At 39.8% G+C, this 21205-nt stretch overlaps 1 protein-coding gene across 3 annotated transcripts in view; it reads right to left on the bottom strand.

The window, feature by feature from the left end:
* Positions 1-21205, bottom strand: part of MAN2A1 (mannosidase alpha class 2A member 1) — a 188144-nt gene that overhangs the window by 123725 nt on the left and 43214 nt on the right. For all 3 annotated transcript variants that reach the window (XM_081505363.1, XM_081505362.1, XM_081505364.1), the window contains exon 4: positions 6790-6961. In XM_081505363.1, the coding sequence (XP_081361489.1) occupies positions 6790-6961 (172 nt within the window). The remainder of the gene's footprint in view (positions 1-6789; positions 6962-21205) is intronic.

The following is a 21205-nucleotide window of genomic DNA, read 5'->3' as shown; positions in this document are numbered from 1 at the left end:
GGGACCAGGTAAGTCTAATTCACTTCTTGTATCCCTGGAATCTAGCACAGTAAATACTTGCTGAATAGATGATGGAGAAAATAAGGGAAGGCTTCGGCAGTGAGGTAGTATTTCAGCTGAGTCTTAAAGAATCAACAGCATTGAGATCATCCAATGCACAAAAGGGAAAAAAAAAAAACTCAGCTAAACTCATGAGCAAATTTCTAAGAAGGAGAAAATAACTGACTGAGGACACCCACGTGGCTCAGCAGGGCTTAGAGCGGGGTGTGAGGCAGGCAGCGATGGAGGGAAGGGCAGCAGGCCAGGAGGCGCCCGGCCAGAGCAAGGGTGTGCCCGGCGGGGGGGCCTTTTGACACTGGATGTCACCGAGGCATCTGCAAGCCAAGAAGAGACGTGGGCAGGCTCATACCCTGGGACCCGAGGCACACTCCTGACCCCTCCGCCCTGGTTTCCTCAGCGGGAGAATGAGGATAATGCAGGATCTCAGCACGCAGGAATGACCTAGGACCAGCTGAACGAGTACACAGCACTGCTGAGAACATGCCTCCTACACTGAGCAGAGGAACCACTCAGTAAGTGTTAGCTGTTACTCTCACCCTTGAGGAGGGAAGAGGAGAGAAAGTGAGGTTGGCACTTTAGATCTGGAAGCAGCCCACACACTTGGAAACTAAAACAGCTGTGTGGCATGGCCCGCAGACGCCCACAGGGAGAGCGGAATGTGTAGGAAGGGGCAGAGGGGAGGACAAAGCAATGCTCAGCCATACACGCCCGGGGCCAGGAAAAGAGCTCTGGGCCACAGAAGACAAACAAAGGAAAGAATTGCAAGGCGAATGGAGTGGTCAATGTCAGCGCTGCACGAAGTCCCCTAGGAGGACTGAAAAGTACCCAACAGACAGAGCAGCTGACATCGCTCCAGGCTCTTGCCCATACCCGATGTCAGCAGAAGCCAGTGATGCACTGAATGAGAGGGAGCCCAGCCCCGCAGTCCAGACGAGCTGCGACTGGAGGGCGTCGGGATGGAGTACAGACTTTCTGAAATACACGTACGCCTCTGCTTCACTACTAGAACCAAACTCGTCCGAGACACCGGGCGCTGCTTTGACTCCTTTGATGAAATGCTGTGTATCTTTAGGCTCTAAACTCAATCCAAACCTGCAATTTACTCTGAACATCACAAGACATACTGTAACTTCTCATTGCTCTGCAAATTTTATAGCAGCCTTTGGTTAAATACCATAAAATCTGACCTGTATAAAATGTATAATAAATTAGCTAGTGTAAGAACTTTAAAGGTTATTTTTTCTAGTGAACTCAAGATATAGAATGCATGTAAGTTTGCAATATGTTTGCAATTGTATTATTTAAGAAAGCAACTTCAAACATTTCTCTGATTTCAATAAGCAGAGATAGTTACTAGGACAGGGTAGAAGGTTTACTTAACTATAAATCTAGGAAAAAAAGATGTGAGGGAATGGTAGAAAGATGAAAGACTGCAGGCTTGGCAAAGCAATGCAATCCAGAAACGTGGTGAAGACAATATCTAACACACACATTTGGAGCCTTATTTCATATCAGAGGTCCACACAGAGAAGTTGGTCAAGATACTGGTAAACATGTAAACTGTTCTAGGTTCCAACAGTTCAATGGGCTTCTCACTTGAACGCTGGTCTCAATAGCAGAAGCAAATGCTACGCAAAAACCTTTTCAATATCTCAGAGCCCAGAGGAAAAATGAATATGTAACATGCTGGGTGCTAGTCAAAGGAAATGCTAAGGCTAACATTTCAGCTGTTTGAATAAGGGTCCACATTTCTATGTATTATAAATATCACACAGTATTTAAACTGAATTTAGCCAAAAAATATTCAAATAGAAAGTTTAAAAAGAATGTTAACATACCAGTCATTTTCAAAATAAAACAAGAGTGGACAGAAAATGGGCTGATTATAACAAGGCAGTTTCTTTTAAATCCACTGTTATATGTGTTACAAGTAGGAACCATGACTGTACTTGATTAAGTTACTTTCAGTCACATAAAATAAAGAAGTTAGATGTTGTCTGCATGAATCTCCTTTTAGTTAACTAGATTTTTAATTTTTAAAAGCTTATAGAGCTGAATACTGCTACCACAGGGGGAAGAATCAAACCAGTCATCGCAGCAGAGATTATGAAGATCACCTGAGCTATGGTTCTGTTAAATTCCCGTATCAATCGGTATTCTTCAGAGACAATAAAAGCTTGCAGAGAACTCTGCTAGAATTAACAGGTTCTTGTCTGCAACAGCTAGCTTGCAAATTTAGCTACAGACATTTAATCCATAGATTCATCTTCAAAAAGGGGAAAACAAGCCATTGCATAACCATTACAGTAGCAGTCAAAAAAAAATTCTATCAGTAAAGCCACTTAGTATAAGCTCAGAATTTAAAAGAATGGGAGCAAACCTATGTGTCTTCTTTTTATTCTTTCTGGAACCCTGCTCTCCAACAAAGGATTTGAGGAGAAATATATCAGCTAAAACATCTACTTCTGCTTCATTGACTACGATAAAGCCTTTGACTGTGTAGATCACAACAAACTGTGGAAAATTCTTAACAAGATGGGAATACCAGACCACCTGACCTGCCTCCTGAGAAACCTGTAGGCAGGTCAAGAAACAACAGTTAGAACCAGACATGGAACAACAGACTAGTTCAAAATTGGGAAAGGAGTACGTCAAGGCTGTATATTGTCACCCTGCTTATTTAACTTATATGCAGAGTACATCATGCGAAATGCTGGGCTGGATGAAGCTCAAGCTGGAATCAAGATTGCCAAGAGAAATATCAGTAGCCTCAGATACACAGATGATACCATTTTAATGGCAGAAAGTGAAGAGGAACTAAAGAGCCTCTTGATGAAGGTGAAAGAGGAGAGTGAAAAAGCTGGCTTAAAACTCAACGTTCAAAAAACGGAGATAATGGCATCCAGTCCTATCACTTCACGGCAAACAGATGGAGAAAATGTGGAAACAATGTCAGATTTCATTTTATTGGGCTCCAAAATCATGCGGATGGTGACTGCAGCCACGAAATCAAAAGACACTTGCTTCTTGGAAGAATAGCTATGACAAACCTCGACGGTGTATTAAAAAGCAGAAACATCATTTCGCCAGTGTAGGTCACTATAGTCAAAGCTATGGTTTTTCCAATAGTCATGTATGGATGTGAGAGTTGGACCATAAAGAAAGCTGAGCACCAAAGAATTGATGCTTTCAAACTGTGGTGTTGGACAAGGCTCTTGAGAGTCCCTTGGACTGCAAGGAGATGAAACCAGTCAATCCTAAAGGAAATCAGTCCTGAATATTCACTGCAAGGACTGGTTCTGAAGCTGAAGCTCCAGTACTTTGGTCACCTGATTCAAAAAGCCAACTCTTTGGAAAAGACTCTGATGCTGGAAAAGTTTGAGGGCAAGAGAAGAGAGTGACAGAGGGTGAGATGGTCAGATAGCATCACCGACTCACTGGATATGAGTTCGAGAAAACTCACAGAGATGGTAAAGGACAGGGAAGCCTGGTGTGCTGCAGTTTACGGGGTCACAAAGAGTAGGGCACAACTGAGCGACTGAACAACAACAACGTATCAGCTAGCTTTCTTGCCTGCAAGCAGCACTGACGGACTCCGAGAGGGACGCGTAGGGGGCTGTCGTGGGCACACAGGACTGAGGGCAAGCTGGAAGCCCAGGCTAAACAAAGGACTGGAAACAACGAGAAGGCACGCCACAGGCTCGACAGGGGCTGTGACACTGGACAGGAAGCCTCTTGGGAACGCACCAGTGCTCCAAGGGGTGACCTCAACCTGCCCTCCGTCCTGCTCCCCTCCCTGTCACCTGGCCACCCTCGCGTCACTCTCTAAGGACTGAAAACCCTGGGAAATAATACACTGACTAGCTGAGCTCAGATAGTAGCTGACCTGTCTGACCTGGGGCAGGAAAAGGAAAGATGTGACTTCTGTGTTTGGAGACCATTTCCTAAAAGGAAACCAGGTGAATGAGATGGAAGCAGTGTCCAGTTAGAAAAGGAAAGGATGTAACTCAAGTTACACTCGCTGTTTTGAAACAAATTCCAGGTGTGGATACATGTTATTCCTCATGGGATGAGCTTAAAAAAAAGAAGAGAAAATGTTTGGACACATACACAACAATATAAAGAATCCAGAACTAAAGGGTAATTAAAAAGCATAGTTAAAACCATGCACTCGAAGCCAGAAAAGGACAGGCTCTACATGACTGATAACTGAATGTGAGGTGGGAAGAAAAAACCTTGAAAAAAATTGCATAAAATGCCGTAAATGTAACAAAAAAATTAAAAAGCGTATGCCAAAGAGAGACCAGAAATGACTAGATAATGGAATTATAGGAAAATGAAAACTGTAATTAGTAAGAGCAAAACAGATAAGCTGAAAAGTATTTGAACTGATAGATGAAAAATTTAATAATAAGTTATACATACCTAGATATATGGCAAAACAAAACAATAATACAGTTACAGATGATTTAGGAAAAAATATCATATTAACAAAATAACACATAAAAATGTGAATGCTAGTTAAGAGCAGTGCTAAAAGGCAAACAAATAGGGAGAAATACTTCTTGTTCAAGTAAATCAACTGGCCCATTTAGCATTAGCTAAAAAACAGGCAGAAGGAATTAAATTAAAACAGAAAAGTCAAGAGCAAATATCAGTAAAATGCAAAAAGTTTTTCAGGAAACAAGTGGGGGTACAAAAACCAATGAAATGAGTAAGAGCTTCAGCCAATCTAATCAAGATAAAGAAAAATCAGGTCCCACCAAATAATAAGAGAAAAAAAACCTACAGATGGAATAAACCTTAAAATCTGTACAATCTAAGTAAAACGTTATAAAATAACAACTTGAGAAACTATAAAGCATTATTTATATTCAAGGAGCAACATAAGACCTAGACAGAAAAATCTGTCTTTAAACTTAGTTAAAAAAAAATCACATATCTAACAAACACCAATTCCATAGAGATTTACAGGGCAGTTCTTAATTTTTGAAAACTTGCAAACCAGTGGTTAGCTTGATTTTAACTAAGGATGTGTATGTGTGCATGTTAATCTAAATTCGCTGCTAACATTTCAACTTAAAAAGTCAATACACTGTATGTAACGTCTTGGAATCCCAGCTTGTCATGACCGACTGGAAGAATGTCCTGACAGCTGTCTCCTGTGGCCACACACAGCAAGTGTGGAAGAGGGGGTGGACCTCTGGGGGCAGCAGTTACTCCTGGTGAATGCAGGACTCTCAGAGCCTACAGCCCTCATTTATGACATCTTCCTGACCACTCCTGTAAGCATTTTAAGGATGCTATTAGGGGAAAAAAAAAAAAAAAATGTCTGATAGATAATAATGGAAAGCCAATTCTCCCCAAAACACCTTTAATTTAGGTACCTACCTTCATTTAGGTCAATACCTCTCAAAATCTTCCCCCTCTTTTTTGGGGGATAGAGTAGGAAGAATTAATCCCAAAGCTCTCTGGGAAAATTAAGCAGTCACTCATTAAAAGAACTTTCCAATAAATAAAAATAAGGAAAGATTTAAACTGTCTGTTAATGAAACACCTCATAAGCTTGCAACAATTACAGTTAGACGGAAAAGTCTATGAAAGAGGTCAGAAAGCCCAGAAATCAATGCTTATTTAAATACAATAAAGATGGCACTTCAAATCAGCAGAAAGAATGAATGTGTAAGGGAACAGTGTACGGGGCTGAGGCTGGACTGGATGGTAAGCAGTGTGGCATGTCCAGCTGGGTGACCCCATCTGTACAATCAGGACAGTCACTGGACTCACTTCACAAGATTACTGCAAAGATGATCAGGTATCATTTGTAAGGTACTTAACACAGGAAGTGATACAGTAAGTGCTGTACATGTGACACTAAGTAAGTCAAGACAGTAATGTACGCTGAGACAACCCTCCAGCTCCCGGGAGCCGGGTGGGCGGCGGCAGGAGGGAGGCAGCAGAGCCGAGGCCCCCATCGCACCACATGGAAGAGTAAACAGGGGTTCACAACAGAGGGCGGGGAGACACCAAAGCGGGGCGAGAGCTCCTCCTAGGCTGGGCAAGACTTTTTAAATGTGACAGAAAAGCCAATATCAAGAAATAGATTAACACACTAGACTCCATAAAAACTTCTGAAGTCTATTTGTCAAACACTAAGAATTAAGAAGAAATTTAAAGCTTCAGGAAAAATAAGGGTTCATATGTGTGCATAAATACTCTTAGAAATCAGAAAGGAAAGCACATGATCAAGCAGTTCATTAAAGTTCTGCCTGCATATATGAGAAAACATGTAACACTATCACTAATCAAAATGCAAATTTTCCAATACTTAAATTGATATCAGTTTTAGATAAAATTACATTGTTGCCTAATATGCAGAGAAATGGGTGCATTTCTAAATGAAGACTGAAGAATACACTGAAACCGCCTTTACAGGGATCACTCTGATTTACATGCTTCAAAAAGTCTTTACAGCATTAAGCCCCTTTGACGTGGCAATTCCATTGCAAGGACAAAGCTGGAACATAAGCATTTCAATGGAGAAGTTTCAGGTCACTTTTTCAGAAATGAACCAGAATCAAGGTAATAAAAGGATATGGAGAAATCTTTTAAGTTTCATTTATAAAGCTAAGAATTTTCACCTTCTGAAAAGTCAACACCTGTTTCATTGTAAAATTAATGTATTTAATATTATCTAATTTCAAAAAACAATAGTTTTAAGCAACAAACCTTTTAATAGCATCCTTCTTCTGAATATCTATAGTTTCCCACCACTTCGAAAGGTAAGAGATCTCAGACCACATAAATTTTCCCCGTGGATCTTCTTTCAACTTGACAACCATATTATTAAAAATATACTGAGTCTTCTCTCTAAAGTAGTCATCAAAGGTCTTCAACCAACCTAAATTAAGACACAAATATATCACAAAAGTCTGATTTAAACTCAGTCACATTCAATTGCATTTTGTATAACCTTAGGGGTTTCATTCATACAAAGACATCTAAAAATTTAGCAAACATTTTCAGTTAATGAAATTCCACTGAATGGACATGAGACTCAAAAAGTCACTAATACTGAAATGATAAAAAGACTCAGAAAACTGTACAAATTCAGATATCAATGAAAAAAATGAGAAAGCTGAAAAACTTTATTCATACTTAACAATTACAGTATCTAATTCAACTACTTACAATTAATCTCTAATTCAAGGAATTTTTTTAAATTTAAAAAACCCAAACAGCATTAGCAAGTTGGAGGTAATATTCTTTTAATATGGAATCAGAATTTTATTTTCTGTGCTGCTGCTGCTTCGTTGCTCAGTCCTGTCCAACTCTGTGAGATCCCCTGGACTGTAGCCCGCCAGGCTCCTCTGTCCCTGGGATTCTCCAGGCAAGAATACTGGAGTAGGTTGCCATGTCCTCCTCCAGGGGATCTTCCCAACCAAGGGCTTGAACTCTGGTCTCCTGCATTGCAGGCAGATTCTTGACCGCTGAGCCACCAGGGAAGTCCATTTATTCTCTCATACCACATCTAAAATTTCTTCTTCATTATCCTGAGTGTTCATTGGAAGGACTGACATTGAAGCTGAAACTCCAATACTTTGGCCACCTCATGCAAAGAGTTGACTCATTGGAAAAGACCCTGATGCTGGGAAGGATTGGGGGCAGGAGGAGAAGGGGACGACAGAGGATGAGATGGCTGGATGGCATCACCGACTTGAGAGACATGAGTTTGGGTAAACTCCGGGAGTTGGTGATGGACAGGGAGTCCTGGCGTGCTGCGATTCATGGGGTCGCAAAGAGTCGGACACGACTGAGCGACTGAACTGAACTGAACTGAAGTACCCAAAACTAAGAAAAAGAAAATCACAAGTACAAACTATATCAAAAGCCTAGAAACAGAGCAATAAGGTTAATTACAGCACTATTATGAATACTAACAAGAAGAATTCTGCCAAAAATAGGCATGAGTTCCCAAAAGGCTGCTCATTATTCCACTTTTTTGAAGAACAAATTGACAATAATCAAACAACAAATGTATACACATCCATATAAAGTTTTTTTCAAAAAAGAATTGCGACAACTCAGTTCTTTGCCTTTTCCTACTACTTCTCAAATATCCTGGAAAATTTACCTAAAGACATTTACAATATGACTATAAAGAAACATTTTTAACAAATCTATAGTTCCAAAGGCAGCCCCATCCAGCCGAGCAATAAAGCAATAGGACAAGAGACTGAGGCAAAACGCACACGACCGTCAATCCCACCTACTGGTGGGAGATAAGAAGGACTCTGTGAGAGGCCCCTCTCATCTGTGAGATCTTACAGGAAGGGAGTTTCTGTACAGACAGGTGAGAGGCCCCTCGTATCTGTGAGATCTTACAGGAAGGGAGTTTCTGTACAGACAGGCAAAACTGCTGTTCTATTGTTTCCAAGTCTCAGACAGGTGGGAGGTCTAAAATACAAAGGGTTCAACTAGTTATTTCTTTTGTCTATCTACAATTAAGTGAATATTCAAGGCACACTGTATTTGCTGACAAAACAAATAACAAACACTTGCAAGGGCTGAGCAGGCAATATTCTCTTTTGACAACGCAAACATGAGATTCTAATGGGCACTGCCACTCTGACTGCATTTCTCCCTTTTGCTTTAACTGAAATCTATTCATTCTACAATTATTTACTGAGCACCTACAAAGTGATGGGTATTGGAGCTATGAGCCAGATAGGATATAGTTTAAAATATTCTTTAAAAAACTTTCTTGATCTGGGACATTTTCAAGCTAGTTTGTCACCAAAGAACACTACCTGAATAATTCAACTTTCCCATATTGAGTAAAAAGCCTGTACCTACAGAAAACTCAAAAATACCTCAGTAATTAGTGGTTTACACAGAATTTCATCTTGCTTCACAAAGGAATGAACCCGGACCCTGCCCCAGAGCATGGAGGCCAGGATCTACATCCAGATTCCCAAGGACAAGCAAAGAAAATTCAACCTACCCTTAAATGGAGAGGCTCTAATTCCGTGCTGACCGCGCAGCACCCCGGAGACACAAAAACCGTCGAGTGCTCAGACTGACGGAGAAGGCAGTGTTCTCGCCTGGAGAATCCCACGGACAGCGGAGCCTGGTGGGCTGCCATCTATGGGGTCACACAGAGTCGGACACGACTGAAGCGACTTAGCAGCAGCAGCTCAGACCGAAGCCCAGTATATACTACAGCACTTGATTACATGGCTGCTGCTGCTGTTATCATTATAACCATCATCAGCCTTTAACTACCCTTTTCACATCTCTACAATCAAACCGGGTCAAAGGAGAAATAAAAGATATTCCTAACATCCAATTTTGAAAAGTATACAATTTATTTATTAAATAAACGGCTCCACATCTTAAACATATTGGTTACCCAATACGGCAGCAGAGAATTCATTTTATGTCCCTTTAATGGGCTGAATTTGTCCTCTTGAAATGCATACACTGAAGTCCTAACAGCCAGTAACTTCAGAATATGACTGTACTTGGACATAATGTCTCCAAAGAGAGGCTTCCCTGATGGCTCAGAAGGTAAACCATCTGCCTGCAATGCGGGAGACCTTGGTTTGATCCCCGGGTCAGGAAGATTCCCCTGGAGAAGGAAATGGCAACCCACTCCAGTACTCTTGCCAGGAAAATTCCATGGACGGAGGAGCCCGGTAGGCTACAGTCCATGGGATTGCAGAGTCGCACGTGACTGAGCAACTTCACTTGTCTCCAAAGAGATAATGAAGATAAGATGATGTCATGAGAATGGAGCCTAATCCAATACAGACATAACGTGCTTTATCGTGCTTTGCTTTATTTTGCTTCACAGATGTTGCATTTTTTTACAAATTGAAGGTTTGTTGCAACCCTCTATCAAACAAATAGATCGGCGCCATTTTTCCAACAGCATTTGCTCATTTTATGTGTCACACTTGAGCAGTTCTCCTATTTTAAAACTGTTAATTGTGATCACATTTGTTACCATGAACTGTTTAAGCAGCAGTGATCTTGATGTTACACCTGCCATTGCTCCGGGCGCCACGAACCACACCTTGTAACAGTGAACAGAACGTTCTGACCACTCTGAAGGCCATTCTTCACCTCTCCCCCTCTCCTCCAGCCTCCCTATTCCCTGAGACAAAATAAAATTGAAAGTAGACCAATTAATAGCCCTGTAATGATCTCTTAAGTGTTCAAGTGAAAGGAAGAGGCCCATGTCTCTCACTTTTAATCAGAAGCTAGAAATGATTAAGCTTCGTAAGAAAGGTGTGTTGAAAGCCAACATGGCCAAAAGCTAGATGTCTTGCACTGAAATAGCCAAGTTATGAATGCAAAGGAAAAGTTCTCAAAGGAAATGAAAACTGCTACTCCAATGAACACACGAACGATAAAAAGCTAAACATCCTTATTGCTAATATGGAGAAAGTTTTGGTAGTCTGGATAGAAGATCAAACCAGTCACACATTCTCTTAAGTCAAAGCCAAACCTAGACCAAGGCCAACTCTCTCCTATTCCATGAAGGCTGAGAGAGTTGAGGAAGATAAAGAAGAAAAGTCTGAAGCTAGTAGAGGCTGATTCATGAGGTTCAAAGAAAGAAGCCATCTCTGTAACATACAAGTGCAACAGCAAGGGAAACAGCAAGTGCTAATGTAGAAGCTGCAGCAAGTTACCCAGAAAACTCTAGCTAAGATCATGAATGAAGGTGGCTGCATTAAACAAGAAATTTGTAATGTAGATGAAAGAGCATTCCATGGGAGGGAGATGCCGTCTCAGACTTTCTTAGCTAGAAAAGAGAAACCAATGCCTGGCTTCAAAGCCTCACAGGGCAGTTGACTGACTTGTTAGGGGATAAGGCAGCTGGTGACTTGAAGTTAAAGCCAATGCTCATTTACCACTGCAAAAGTGCGAGGGCCCTTAAGAATTATGCAGATCTACTCTGCCTGTGCTCTATAATTGGAAGAGCAAAGCTTAGATAACAGCACATATGTTTACAATAGGATGCACTGAATATTTTAAGTCCATTACTGAAATCTTCTACTCAGAAAAAATGATTCCTTTCAAAACAGGACTGCTTATTAGCAATGGCCACCTGATCACGCAGGACCTCTGATGACGATACATAACATTCATGCTGGTTTCACGCCCACTCATACAACATCCATTTGGCAGCTCAGGGACAAAGTGCTCATTTTGACTTTCAAGTCTTATGCTTTAAGAAATACCTTTCATAAGACTATATAGCTGTCATAGATGGTGATTTCTCTGATGGTCAGAGCCAAATCAATTGAAAAACTTCTGGAAAAAATTCACCATTCTAGATGCCATTATTAACATCTGCAATTCATGGGAAGAGGTCAAACTATCAATGCAACAGGATTTTGGAATGTATTGACTCCAATCTTCATGAATAATTTCAGGGGTTCAAGACTTTGGCAAAGTGAGTCACTGCAAATGTGGTAGAATTAACAGTGGAGCCCAAAGCGAACTTCCCTGGCAGTCCAGTGGTTAAGACTCCATGCTTTCACTGCAGGGGGTACAGGTTCAATCCCTGGTTGGGGAACTAAGGTCCTGCATGCTACATGGGGCAGCCCAAAAAATGTTATAAATAAAATAAAAATATATTTTTTAAAAAGTGGAGCCTGAAGATGACAGAGTTGCTGTAATTTCCTGATAAAACTCTAAGGAGTGAGGAGTTGCTTCTTACAGATGAGCAGAGAAAGTGGTTATTTAAGATGGAATCTACTCCTAGTGAAGATGCTGGGAACACTGTTTAAAGAACAACTAAGGAGGTGAGTATTACATAAATGTAGTTGATCAGGCAGCAGGGGAAAGGTTTGAAAGGACTGACTCCAATTTTGAAAGAAGTCTTACTATAGGCAAAATGCTATCAAACAGCATTGCATGCTACAAAGCAATCATTCCTGAAAGGAGACAATTAATGCAGCAAACTTTACTGTCACTGTATTTTACGAACCTGCCACAGCCACCCCAATCTTCAGCCACCACCACCCTGATCAGGAGGCAACCATCAACATCCAGGCAAGACCCACCACAAGCTGGAGATTCAGATGATGGTTAGTATTTTGAAGCACTAAAGTATCTTTTAATCAATTGTTTCTTTTTTAGACAATATTGCACACTTTGAATACAATATAATGCAAACGTAACTTTTTATGCACTGGGGAAAAAGTTCATGTGACTCATTTTATTGCAGTGCTATCAAATCAAACCTTCAAATCTGCAAGGTACCATGTACACCCGTAGAAGATACAGTCAGGACACAGACACACACAGAGTGAAGCTCACATAAAGACAAAGGGAGAAAACTGGTCAGTTACAAGCCAAGACAAGAGGCCCTCAGAAGAAACAAACCCTCAGACACCTCTGATTTGGACTTTTAGTCCCTAGAACTATGAGCAAATAATTTCCTGTTTTTTAAGTCACCTGATCTGAGCAACTTTGTTAAGGCAGGCCTAACAAACCAATATCTCACTAGAAAAGATAAGTCTTAATACTATTCAAAAAATAGATTGCAATGTGAAGACAATCTACTTTATAAAATATCATCATAATACTTAATACACATCTACCTCCATATTGCAAGACTGAGCTGAAATCAAATGGATGTAACATCGATTTCTGTACCATAATGTTATATATATGCAATAAGGATTGTGTAAATTACTAAATAACTCTATCAAAATTATTGTACCTAAGACATTACTGTGGACGGTGACTGCAGCCACGAAATTAAAAGATGCTTGCTCCTTGGAAGAAAAGCTATGACCAACCTAGACAACGTATTAAAAAGCAGAGACGTTACTTTACCAACAAAGGTCCGTCTAGTCAAAGCTGTGGCTTTTCCCAGTAGTCATGTACGGATGTGAAAGTTGGACTATAAAGAAAGCCGAGTGCCGAAGAATTGGTGCTTTTGAACTGTGGTGCTGGCAAAGACTCTTGAGAGTCCCTTGGACTGCAAGGAGATCAAACCAGTTCATCCTAAAGGAAACAACCCTGAATATTCATTGGAAGGAGCGATGCTGAAGCTGCAGCTCCAATACTTTGGCCACCTGATGTGAAGAGCTAACTCACTGGAAAAGACCCTGATGCCGGGCAAGACTGAAGGCAGGAGGAGAAGGGGACAACAGAGGATGATATGGTTGGATTTTATCACCACCTCAGTGGACATGAATTTGAGCAAACTCTGGGAGATGATGAAGGACAGGGAAGCCTGGCGTGCTGCAGTCCAAGGGGTTGCAAGGAGTCAGACGTGACTGAGTGAGTGAACAACAAAGACATCACATCTACCACTTTCTACTTAAATTTTAACAAAAGTCAAAATGAATCCCAATTATTTGGGTTATAAAAGCAATTAAAGAAAAGAACTACGAACAGTGAAATGCCTCTGAAATTAATTTAATAATAAAATACTAGCATAAGAGGCAAATTTAGAAGAAATAGTCTTTATGAAGTTTAATAAGTTAAAGGCTTTTTTAAAATACAACTACTTATTTTCATCAGTTATACTTTATGATGAACTCAGGCCATTTCAAAGAACAGTTTATCAGGGGAGTTCATAGAGGAATCACAGTGACTGATTAGTCCATTTTGCCTTCAACACTTCATTCGCCCTTCAACAATCATGCAGACAATATGTCAAAGATATTTACATGAGCCAAAAGACAACTTCAGAGATGTCAACTTAAAAGGCTTCCATAAAACTCATCTATAATAGATACTAATATCACTACAATACAGCACAATTAATGTAGAATGAACAGAAAGATAGCCTCTTGCAGTTTTCAGTACTGAGTAATATAACAGTAAATTAGCTTTTATTGCTCTTATACAATAGAGTAATCAAGTATTCCCTTTTACACTGAACTGACTCTTTCTTTTTCTAAATTACTGTAGAACTCCAACTGTATATATTAACTTGAGACCAATCACAAAGATAGCATTTTATAAAAAGTTGAATGGGATGAATTTTTGTGACATAAAATTACATTTCTATGTTGAGACTTAATAATCTTGGGACATTTGGATGCAAACTGATTTACTTAAATGGTCAATTCACAGCCTTTTTCTTTCCCTTGAATACACTTAGAAATTGAAACAGGGCTAGAGCCGCATTAAGAATACCTTTCAATTTATTCTCTTTCATTCTAACAACATCATCACCCATAAAATAGCTAATCACTATTTTAAATAAGTGGGGAAATGTTAAAAACAAAGAGTACACAATTAGAAGTTTTATTCAGCCATCACAATTCCAAAGTCACTATCACTATTTTATCAGAAAATTTTTTAATTTCTAAAATATAAAAATAACACAGTTGAAAACTCTATTGCTTATTCTTAATCTGCATAAACAAATACACACAAATACAATTTATGTTTTAAATTGTGGACTGCTGATCTAGCTTCAAAGTCTGCAGGCTTTGTGGGCTCTTAACGTCTGAGGAGCGCTCCTCTGTCTGGTTGAGGGCGTGTGCAGGACCACCCAGGGGCCTGGGCAGGAGCCCCCCGCCCTGCGCACTGGGCCCAGGGGCCTCCCTGCTCCTCCTCTGACCACAGCCCTTCCACAAGACAAACCCACCAGGCAGAGGCCTGCCCACCCGCTGTCTGCTCTATACAGCTCTGCCCTTCTGAGTCCCCGGGGCTCAGAAATCCGTGTCTGAACATCCCCAGGCCAGCTTCTTGAGCCTCCCAGGGCCTTCTACTAAGCGGTCCCTGCCAGGACAGGTGGCCACTAGCCTGACAGTAGCTAGGAGGTACAGTGTTTAGGGATGTGGGAAGAGGGCTGGGGTGTCTGCAAGAAGCACCCTCCTGGGTTCAGGCAGGGCCGGCTGCCAGAGGCTAACTCTCCCCACAAGAGCAGCACGTGCCAACAGCAGCACGTGCCAACCCGCAATTGGAGCCCAGGCGATCCAAACCCACACTCGGCCTTTCAGACCACTGAGCTATTTTATCCTAAGGCAGTAGGAAAAGATCTATTTTATTTAGCAATGTATTAGTTTGATTTATACTGTTTAAATGTTTAGACATAGTGTCTGAGGGCCTCCATGTACTTTTGCCCCAGGTCATGCAAGTTTTAGAAGCGAGCCTAGAAAAACACTACAAGCTGAACTTCAAACAAGTCTGTTCTCAGGCCTCTAGAACCTGGTACAGTCCACAACTGCAAAAGGTCAGTAAGTACTTGATAGATGAATGAACTGTATGGCCAAAAGCACTGGGAAAAAAATGAATGTGGAGTGAAAAATGCAAACTCACTACTTCAACTGAAAATGAAACCAAAGGTCAAAGACACCACATCCTATTAGCTCTACTAAGTTCACCGTCCTGATACTAACCTAATAATCTTTGGACAATATCTCTAAGTTTCTATTTTATATTTACAAAGGCTCTGTCAGCTTAGTAAGATGATTTAAAACACACACATCCGGAAGAAGGCATGCCCCTCAAATCATTGTTACATTGTTATGGTTTTAATTGCTACAATAATGACTTTTTAATGAGTGCATTAATTCCACTCAAATAGGTACCAACTGTTAAGAAAACATAAAAAGATTCTGAGTCAAAAATATATCCACATAATAAACACTGAAAAAAATCCAACATGCTTCAAGTTATTTCCATTTTAACATAATATTTTCAAATTTAAAAATGTAAGTAGAGTTCATTAAAAAAGAAAGCTTCTTTATTTTAGTAATTAAGTTATTCTATATCAACAAATGATCAACAAGTTTCTTACATCACTTGTCAAACCTTTCAATATTCAACTGCAACATCCAATCTTACACTTAGGGGGTTACAAACAACTCTAACTGATGTTACCATAACTCACATGCTGATTAATTTTAATTCCAATATTTCCAGTATAAAATAAACTTACTTTCCCCCCCCCGATAAACTGTGAAAGAGTTTTAATTAACTTTCTGTTCTGGTTTATTCATTCAAATACAAACCAAGCATCTAATAATGACAAAGCAATAAAGCTAGGTTGAATGAAAACATTTTACAGTGGAAATATAAACAAAATGCTGTGGGAATAAAGAAATGGTAAGTTCCAATTAGAAGAATAGAAGAGAGATTCTTAGATTAGATGTCATTTGGTTAGAGAGAAAAGGAAAAGGTGGAAGTTCCAAATAGAGGCAAGAGGAGATGGGAAAGACACTAAGCCATGAAATTATGTGTCATTTCAGGGAGCAGAAGGCAGTGGGGTACGGCCTCACTGCACCTTACAGAGTGGGAATATGGTGAGATACCAAATAAACAGAAGTGAGATCAGATCACTGAAAATCTTCTAAACCATCCTTGTTTCTCACCAACAACTTAGAAGGAAGTAAGTTATGGTTTTCTGAGCTGGGTTTTCAAAAATATCTGTACTGTGAGTGTAAAGGATAAACTAACAAGGTAAAGTAGGAGAAAAACAAGAAATGAGGCCACAGCAATAATTCTGCTAAAATATGGTAATGGATCTCAGTGGAAACAAATACAGGGAAATAAGAGGCCAAGAAGGCACAGTGAAATGAATTTAGTAATTGACTTAAGTTTTCAGACGAGAGTAGCAGCAGAGTCAAAAATGAAGCTGAGTCTTTGAAAACCTACAAACCTGCTGATTCCTCTAAATGGTCTTGAACTCAGATATCCAAAATAACCCAACCTTTTTGCCAGGTGATTGATTCAGTATCATCCAATAGTTTTTAAAACATATCAGCTTCACTTCCATTAACTTGTTTGAGATACAGCATTTTTGTTAACCCATGTAAGATGCTGTCACTGGAAATTCTACCCAAGACCACAAGAATCTATTTGCATTACTATCAGGACAGCTGGGATTTGGTTCACCCTGCAGCAAATGTGACCTCTTTCTGTACTGTTTTTCTAAATGCCCTTTAAAAGACCTGCATACCTTGATACCTGACACCTGCAATTGTGAGATCACCCTCCAAAATATTTCCTAAATCTGTGCTAAAATTACTTCCCCACCATGTTCTTGCCTGGAGAATCCCAGGGATGGAGAAGCCTGGTGGGCTGCCGTCTATGGGGTCACACAGAGTCGGACACGACTGAAGCGACTTGGCAGCGTGTTAAGAATTTCATCCATGAGTATTTATTTGAACCAAATGAGGACACTTCCGGACTAGTGAGTCCTGTCCAAACAAAGTTTGGTCATTTGAAATAATGAAAAGTATCTATGAGAGACATGCATATTCCTTTGGAGGCATTACTCTTAGGATATGTGAGGAGTCTACTAACTTAGCCTTATGAGCAAGCCAATACTGGGCAAATTATCAAAGTTTCTACAGGAAATCATTTAAAAGCTGGAAAATACTGCTTCTCAATCACTTTCCAGTTGTAAAATATGTAGCAATGAGGAAAACCGCTCACCGTTTCATGCACTAATGTAGCATTTAAGGACTAAGGCATCTGTTTCCGGAAGGATACACGGAGAGAAAGGACGGACAGCATCCAGTGTAGTGAGGTCTCGACTGGAGCAACAGTCACTAAAATGCTTTATACGATTAATAATACTAACATACATGACATCTGGCTTGGAAAACTTTAAGACATTCTTCCTAGAAGCTCTTCTTGTGGTTTCAGAAGTATTACCAACAAGAGGCAAGATTAAACAATAGTTATGAATTCTGACTCCAGACCCAGGTGACTCAGGCTCAAACCCAGCCCTGCCGCAGACACAGCACTTACCCTCTTTTCTGTCTCAGTTTGTTTAGTTTTGTTTTTTAATCTGTGAAATGAGGGTGAAAACACGATTTTTATCATAAAATCGTTGACAGGATTGATGGATTCAAAACATGGCTTAGACGGTAAAGCATCCGCCCGCAATGCAGGAGACAGGGTTCAATCCCTGGGTCAGGAAGATCCCCTGGAGGAGGAAATAGCAACCCACTCCAGTACTCTTGCCTGGAGAATCCCATGGACAGAGGAGCCTAGAGGGCTGCAGTCCATGGGGTCACAAGAGTTGGACACGACTGAGCAACTCACTCACACACACACACACACACACACACACACACACACACACACAAATACCTAGAACAGTGCCTGGAACATGGTAAATTTCCATTGTACCAGCAATTAGCTGTATAGTCAGCATAGTGCTGAGCTCTGAAGCACGCAGGATTGAAGACAGACAAAAGTAATCAAAATAGGTTAACTGGAAGATGTTTAATGATTTAATAACATTTCAGGCGCTACCTGACATTTGTGCTGCTAAGGAATACAGTCTAGTAAGAGTCCAAATAATCAGGCTTTTTTCCCTCTAAAAAGGAATATCAATATACCAATTCTAGAGATCTCTTAAAAACAAATGCCACAATTTCTTAACATTTAAGAGTGCCAGACGAAATACAGGATGGCAGGTTCAATTTGAGCTTCAGATAAATAATGTTTAGTATAAGTATGTACAAACGATATTTGCAGCACATGTAAAAAATTATACATTGTTTATAGGAAGTTAAAATTTAAGTGAGCAGCCTGTTTTGTTTTGTTTTTTCCCAGCTAAATCTGCCAACTCTATTAACAAACCAAAGTTCAGATAAGTGTGCTAAATTAGCCAATGCCATAAAGCAAGAAGAAAAGAAATACCAGCATCATGTGAACTAAACAAAGTATCTTAAGAGGCAGTATAGTAAATGGAAAGAACATGGGGCTTAGAATCAGGCAAATCTGAGCTCCAATTCACCATCCTCCGCCATTTTATAACTGTTTACCTTTGAACAAACAACTACACTTACTGTAGCCTCACTGTCCTCACCTGGTAAATGGGATTTGAATTTACCAGTTTTCAGGGTTGCAGGACAGGTTATGCTAAATAATGCATACCCAACACTCCCTGAGGCAAGATGAGCATGGAATGTCATAGTGTCTTAGCTCCAGAAACTCAAATTTCCTGTACAGTAGCCAAAACCAAAGCACTCACTTGACCCCAGAATTACTGAACAGAAAAGCATGTGCAGTCCCACTGCTGGCACACACAAAGCTCTCCTTCTCCTGACCCCATCCTTCCACCTGCAGTCTCCTCTGGCAGCCTGAGCTCCGTCCCCACCGCCTCTCGCCTGCATGGACGTTCACTCTCTCTCCCATGGGGAACCAGAACTGTTTTCTCTGGTCTGTGCTTAACAGTATTTGAACAGAAGAGCTGTGAAATAGCATTACACTCTGATGTCCTCACACGTGTCTCTTTTCCACAGACTTTTTAAGAATAAGGATACATAAGCAAATTCATTTCAAATTATCATATAATACTAAATGCAAAAATCCGTTCTCTTAACTTTCAAAAAAAAAGGCTGAAAATCCTAAACACTCATTTGAGTCAAAAATTCTGCAAAAGAACTGAAAACTCATGAAAGAAAATTATTTTCCAGTGTGACTCTTGGGCCTAGATCTTCCTTCTGTTTTGGAATCATAACACATGGGGGCATTCTTTTCTAATGCTCATTTTACAAATTGCTTAACTAGCAATATGCTGTCCAATTTTTCATTTAGTATACCTTATCTTCTCTCTACATACTTTTTTCCTTTGAAGGAAAATTAACTATTTCCACAGTTAACTAGCAGGAAGCAAAGAATTAAGATTGTAGATATAAAGGTGCTGTAATTGTGTTTTAATCAGCTTATTAAATACAACATGAACACGTATCAATCATCTAACATTTGATTTCATGGTCTATGATTCAAAACTTTTCAAAAGCATAACGGTACACAATTATCAGCATTTACTTAATTCCTTTCCAAGTTTGTTTTAACTCATGTAAACCATATAAAATATTACATGATAATTGTTACATGTCCTTATGTACTAGAAGAAGACACAGTTCAGTTCAGTCACTCAGTCGTGTCCGACTCTTTGTGACCCCATGAACCGCAGCACGCCAGGCCTCCCTGTCCATCACCAACTCCCGGAGTCCACCCAAACCCATACATAGTTAGAAATTTTATTAATATATAAATATAATTGAAATTTACCTTTTCAATTCAATCCAAAAAGAAAAATATCTCCACACACAAAAATGCAGCAACATAATTTTTTAAGTATGGTGACTTAATATAGGAGTTTCCTAAAAATTTATTTCAAATATTTCGAGCCCCAACAGACAAAACTCCACTGATGAAACCAACTACTGGACTAAAGTTTGTTTTAAATTTTTGCTACAGAAAAGGAAAAACTCTCTATAAATTTCACTTACAAGTATATTGCACATTCATTCAGGAGTATTATACAAATATTTCCCATCACAGAGTCACACTTTAACTTGGAATGTATGTGTACGTACTCATCTCTTTTCCTCTACTGAAAGAGTGGTTTTTCATGATCTGAATGATTCAGTTTTTTACAGAATACTTTAGTCTATCTAAATTCTATTTTTGTTAAGGAGCAATGAAAATTAAGTCAGCAGGTTCTTTTCTCTAGCATTTTGCTTGATAGCAAAAGTTGCTTTAGTTTTAAAAGGTCTGTTTCTGACCATTACTTTTGACTCAAGTGGAGAAAGGCCTGAGGGTAAAGGTCATCAACATCTTTCACTAAGACAAAAAGATTCAACTGTGGTTGCTAGGATACCAACAGACAGATTCATTTATTACAGTCAGGAACAATAATTCAGCATGCCTTCTCACAGAACAACATACTAACTGCAACAGGAAGCTTAATGCAAACAAAGTTTAAAAGGCAGAAACAGTCCCTGCCCTTTAAGAGCTTAATATCATATGTTATTGGTATTCAAAATTACAGAGTGCACTTCAAAGAAGCTATTTTTTAAAGGAATGGAAATAAGCAGACAACAAGAAGGGGGGCAGTTAAAAGTATAGGCCAAAGAATAAGTCAACTGTTTCATCTGAGTCTGTAGAACCAAATTCCTTTGTTCATTAACTTATTTAACTGAATGAGTCTGTACTATGTGCTGGTTACTGTTTCAGGTATTAACCCCGTGGTTCATAAGGCAAAGTTCAAGCCCTCACTGAGCTTACACTCCAGAAAGGAGACCAAGCAAAAGTTTGTATCTGTGCTGATATGCAAGCATGAATTGTGTGTGTGTGTGTGTGTGTGTGTGTGTGTGTGTGTGTGTGTACACGCAGTGTGAAAAAGCTGTGAAGG

Source organism: Giraffa tippelskirchi, chromosome 6, assembly GCF_054371585.1.
Source record: "Giraffa tippelskirchi isolate mGirTip1 chromosome 6, T2T-mGirTip1v1.2.pri, whole genome shotgun sequence".
In the NCBI taxonomy this organism is placed as follows: domain Eukaryota; kingdom Metazoa; phylum Chordata; class Mammalia; order Artiodactyla; family Giraffidae; genus Giraffa; species Giraffa tippelskirchi.
This window is presented reverse-complemented; position numbering and strand designations above follow the sequence as displayed.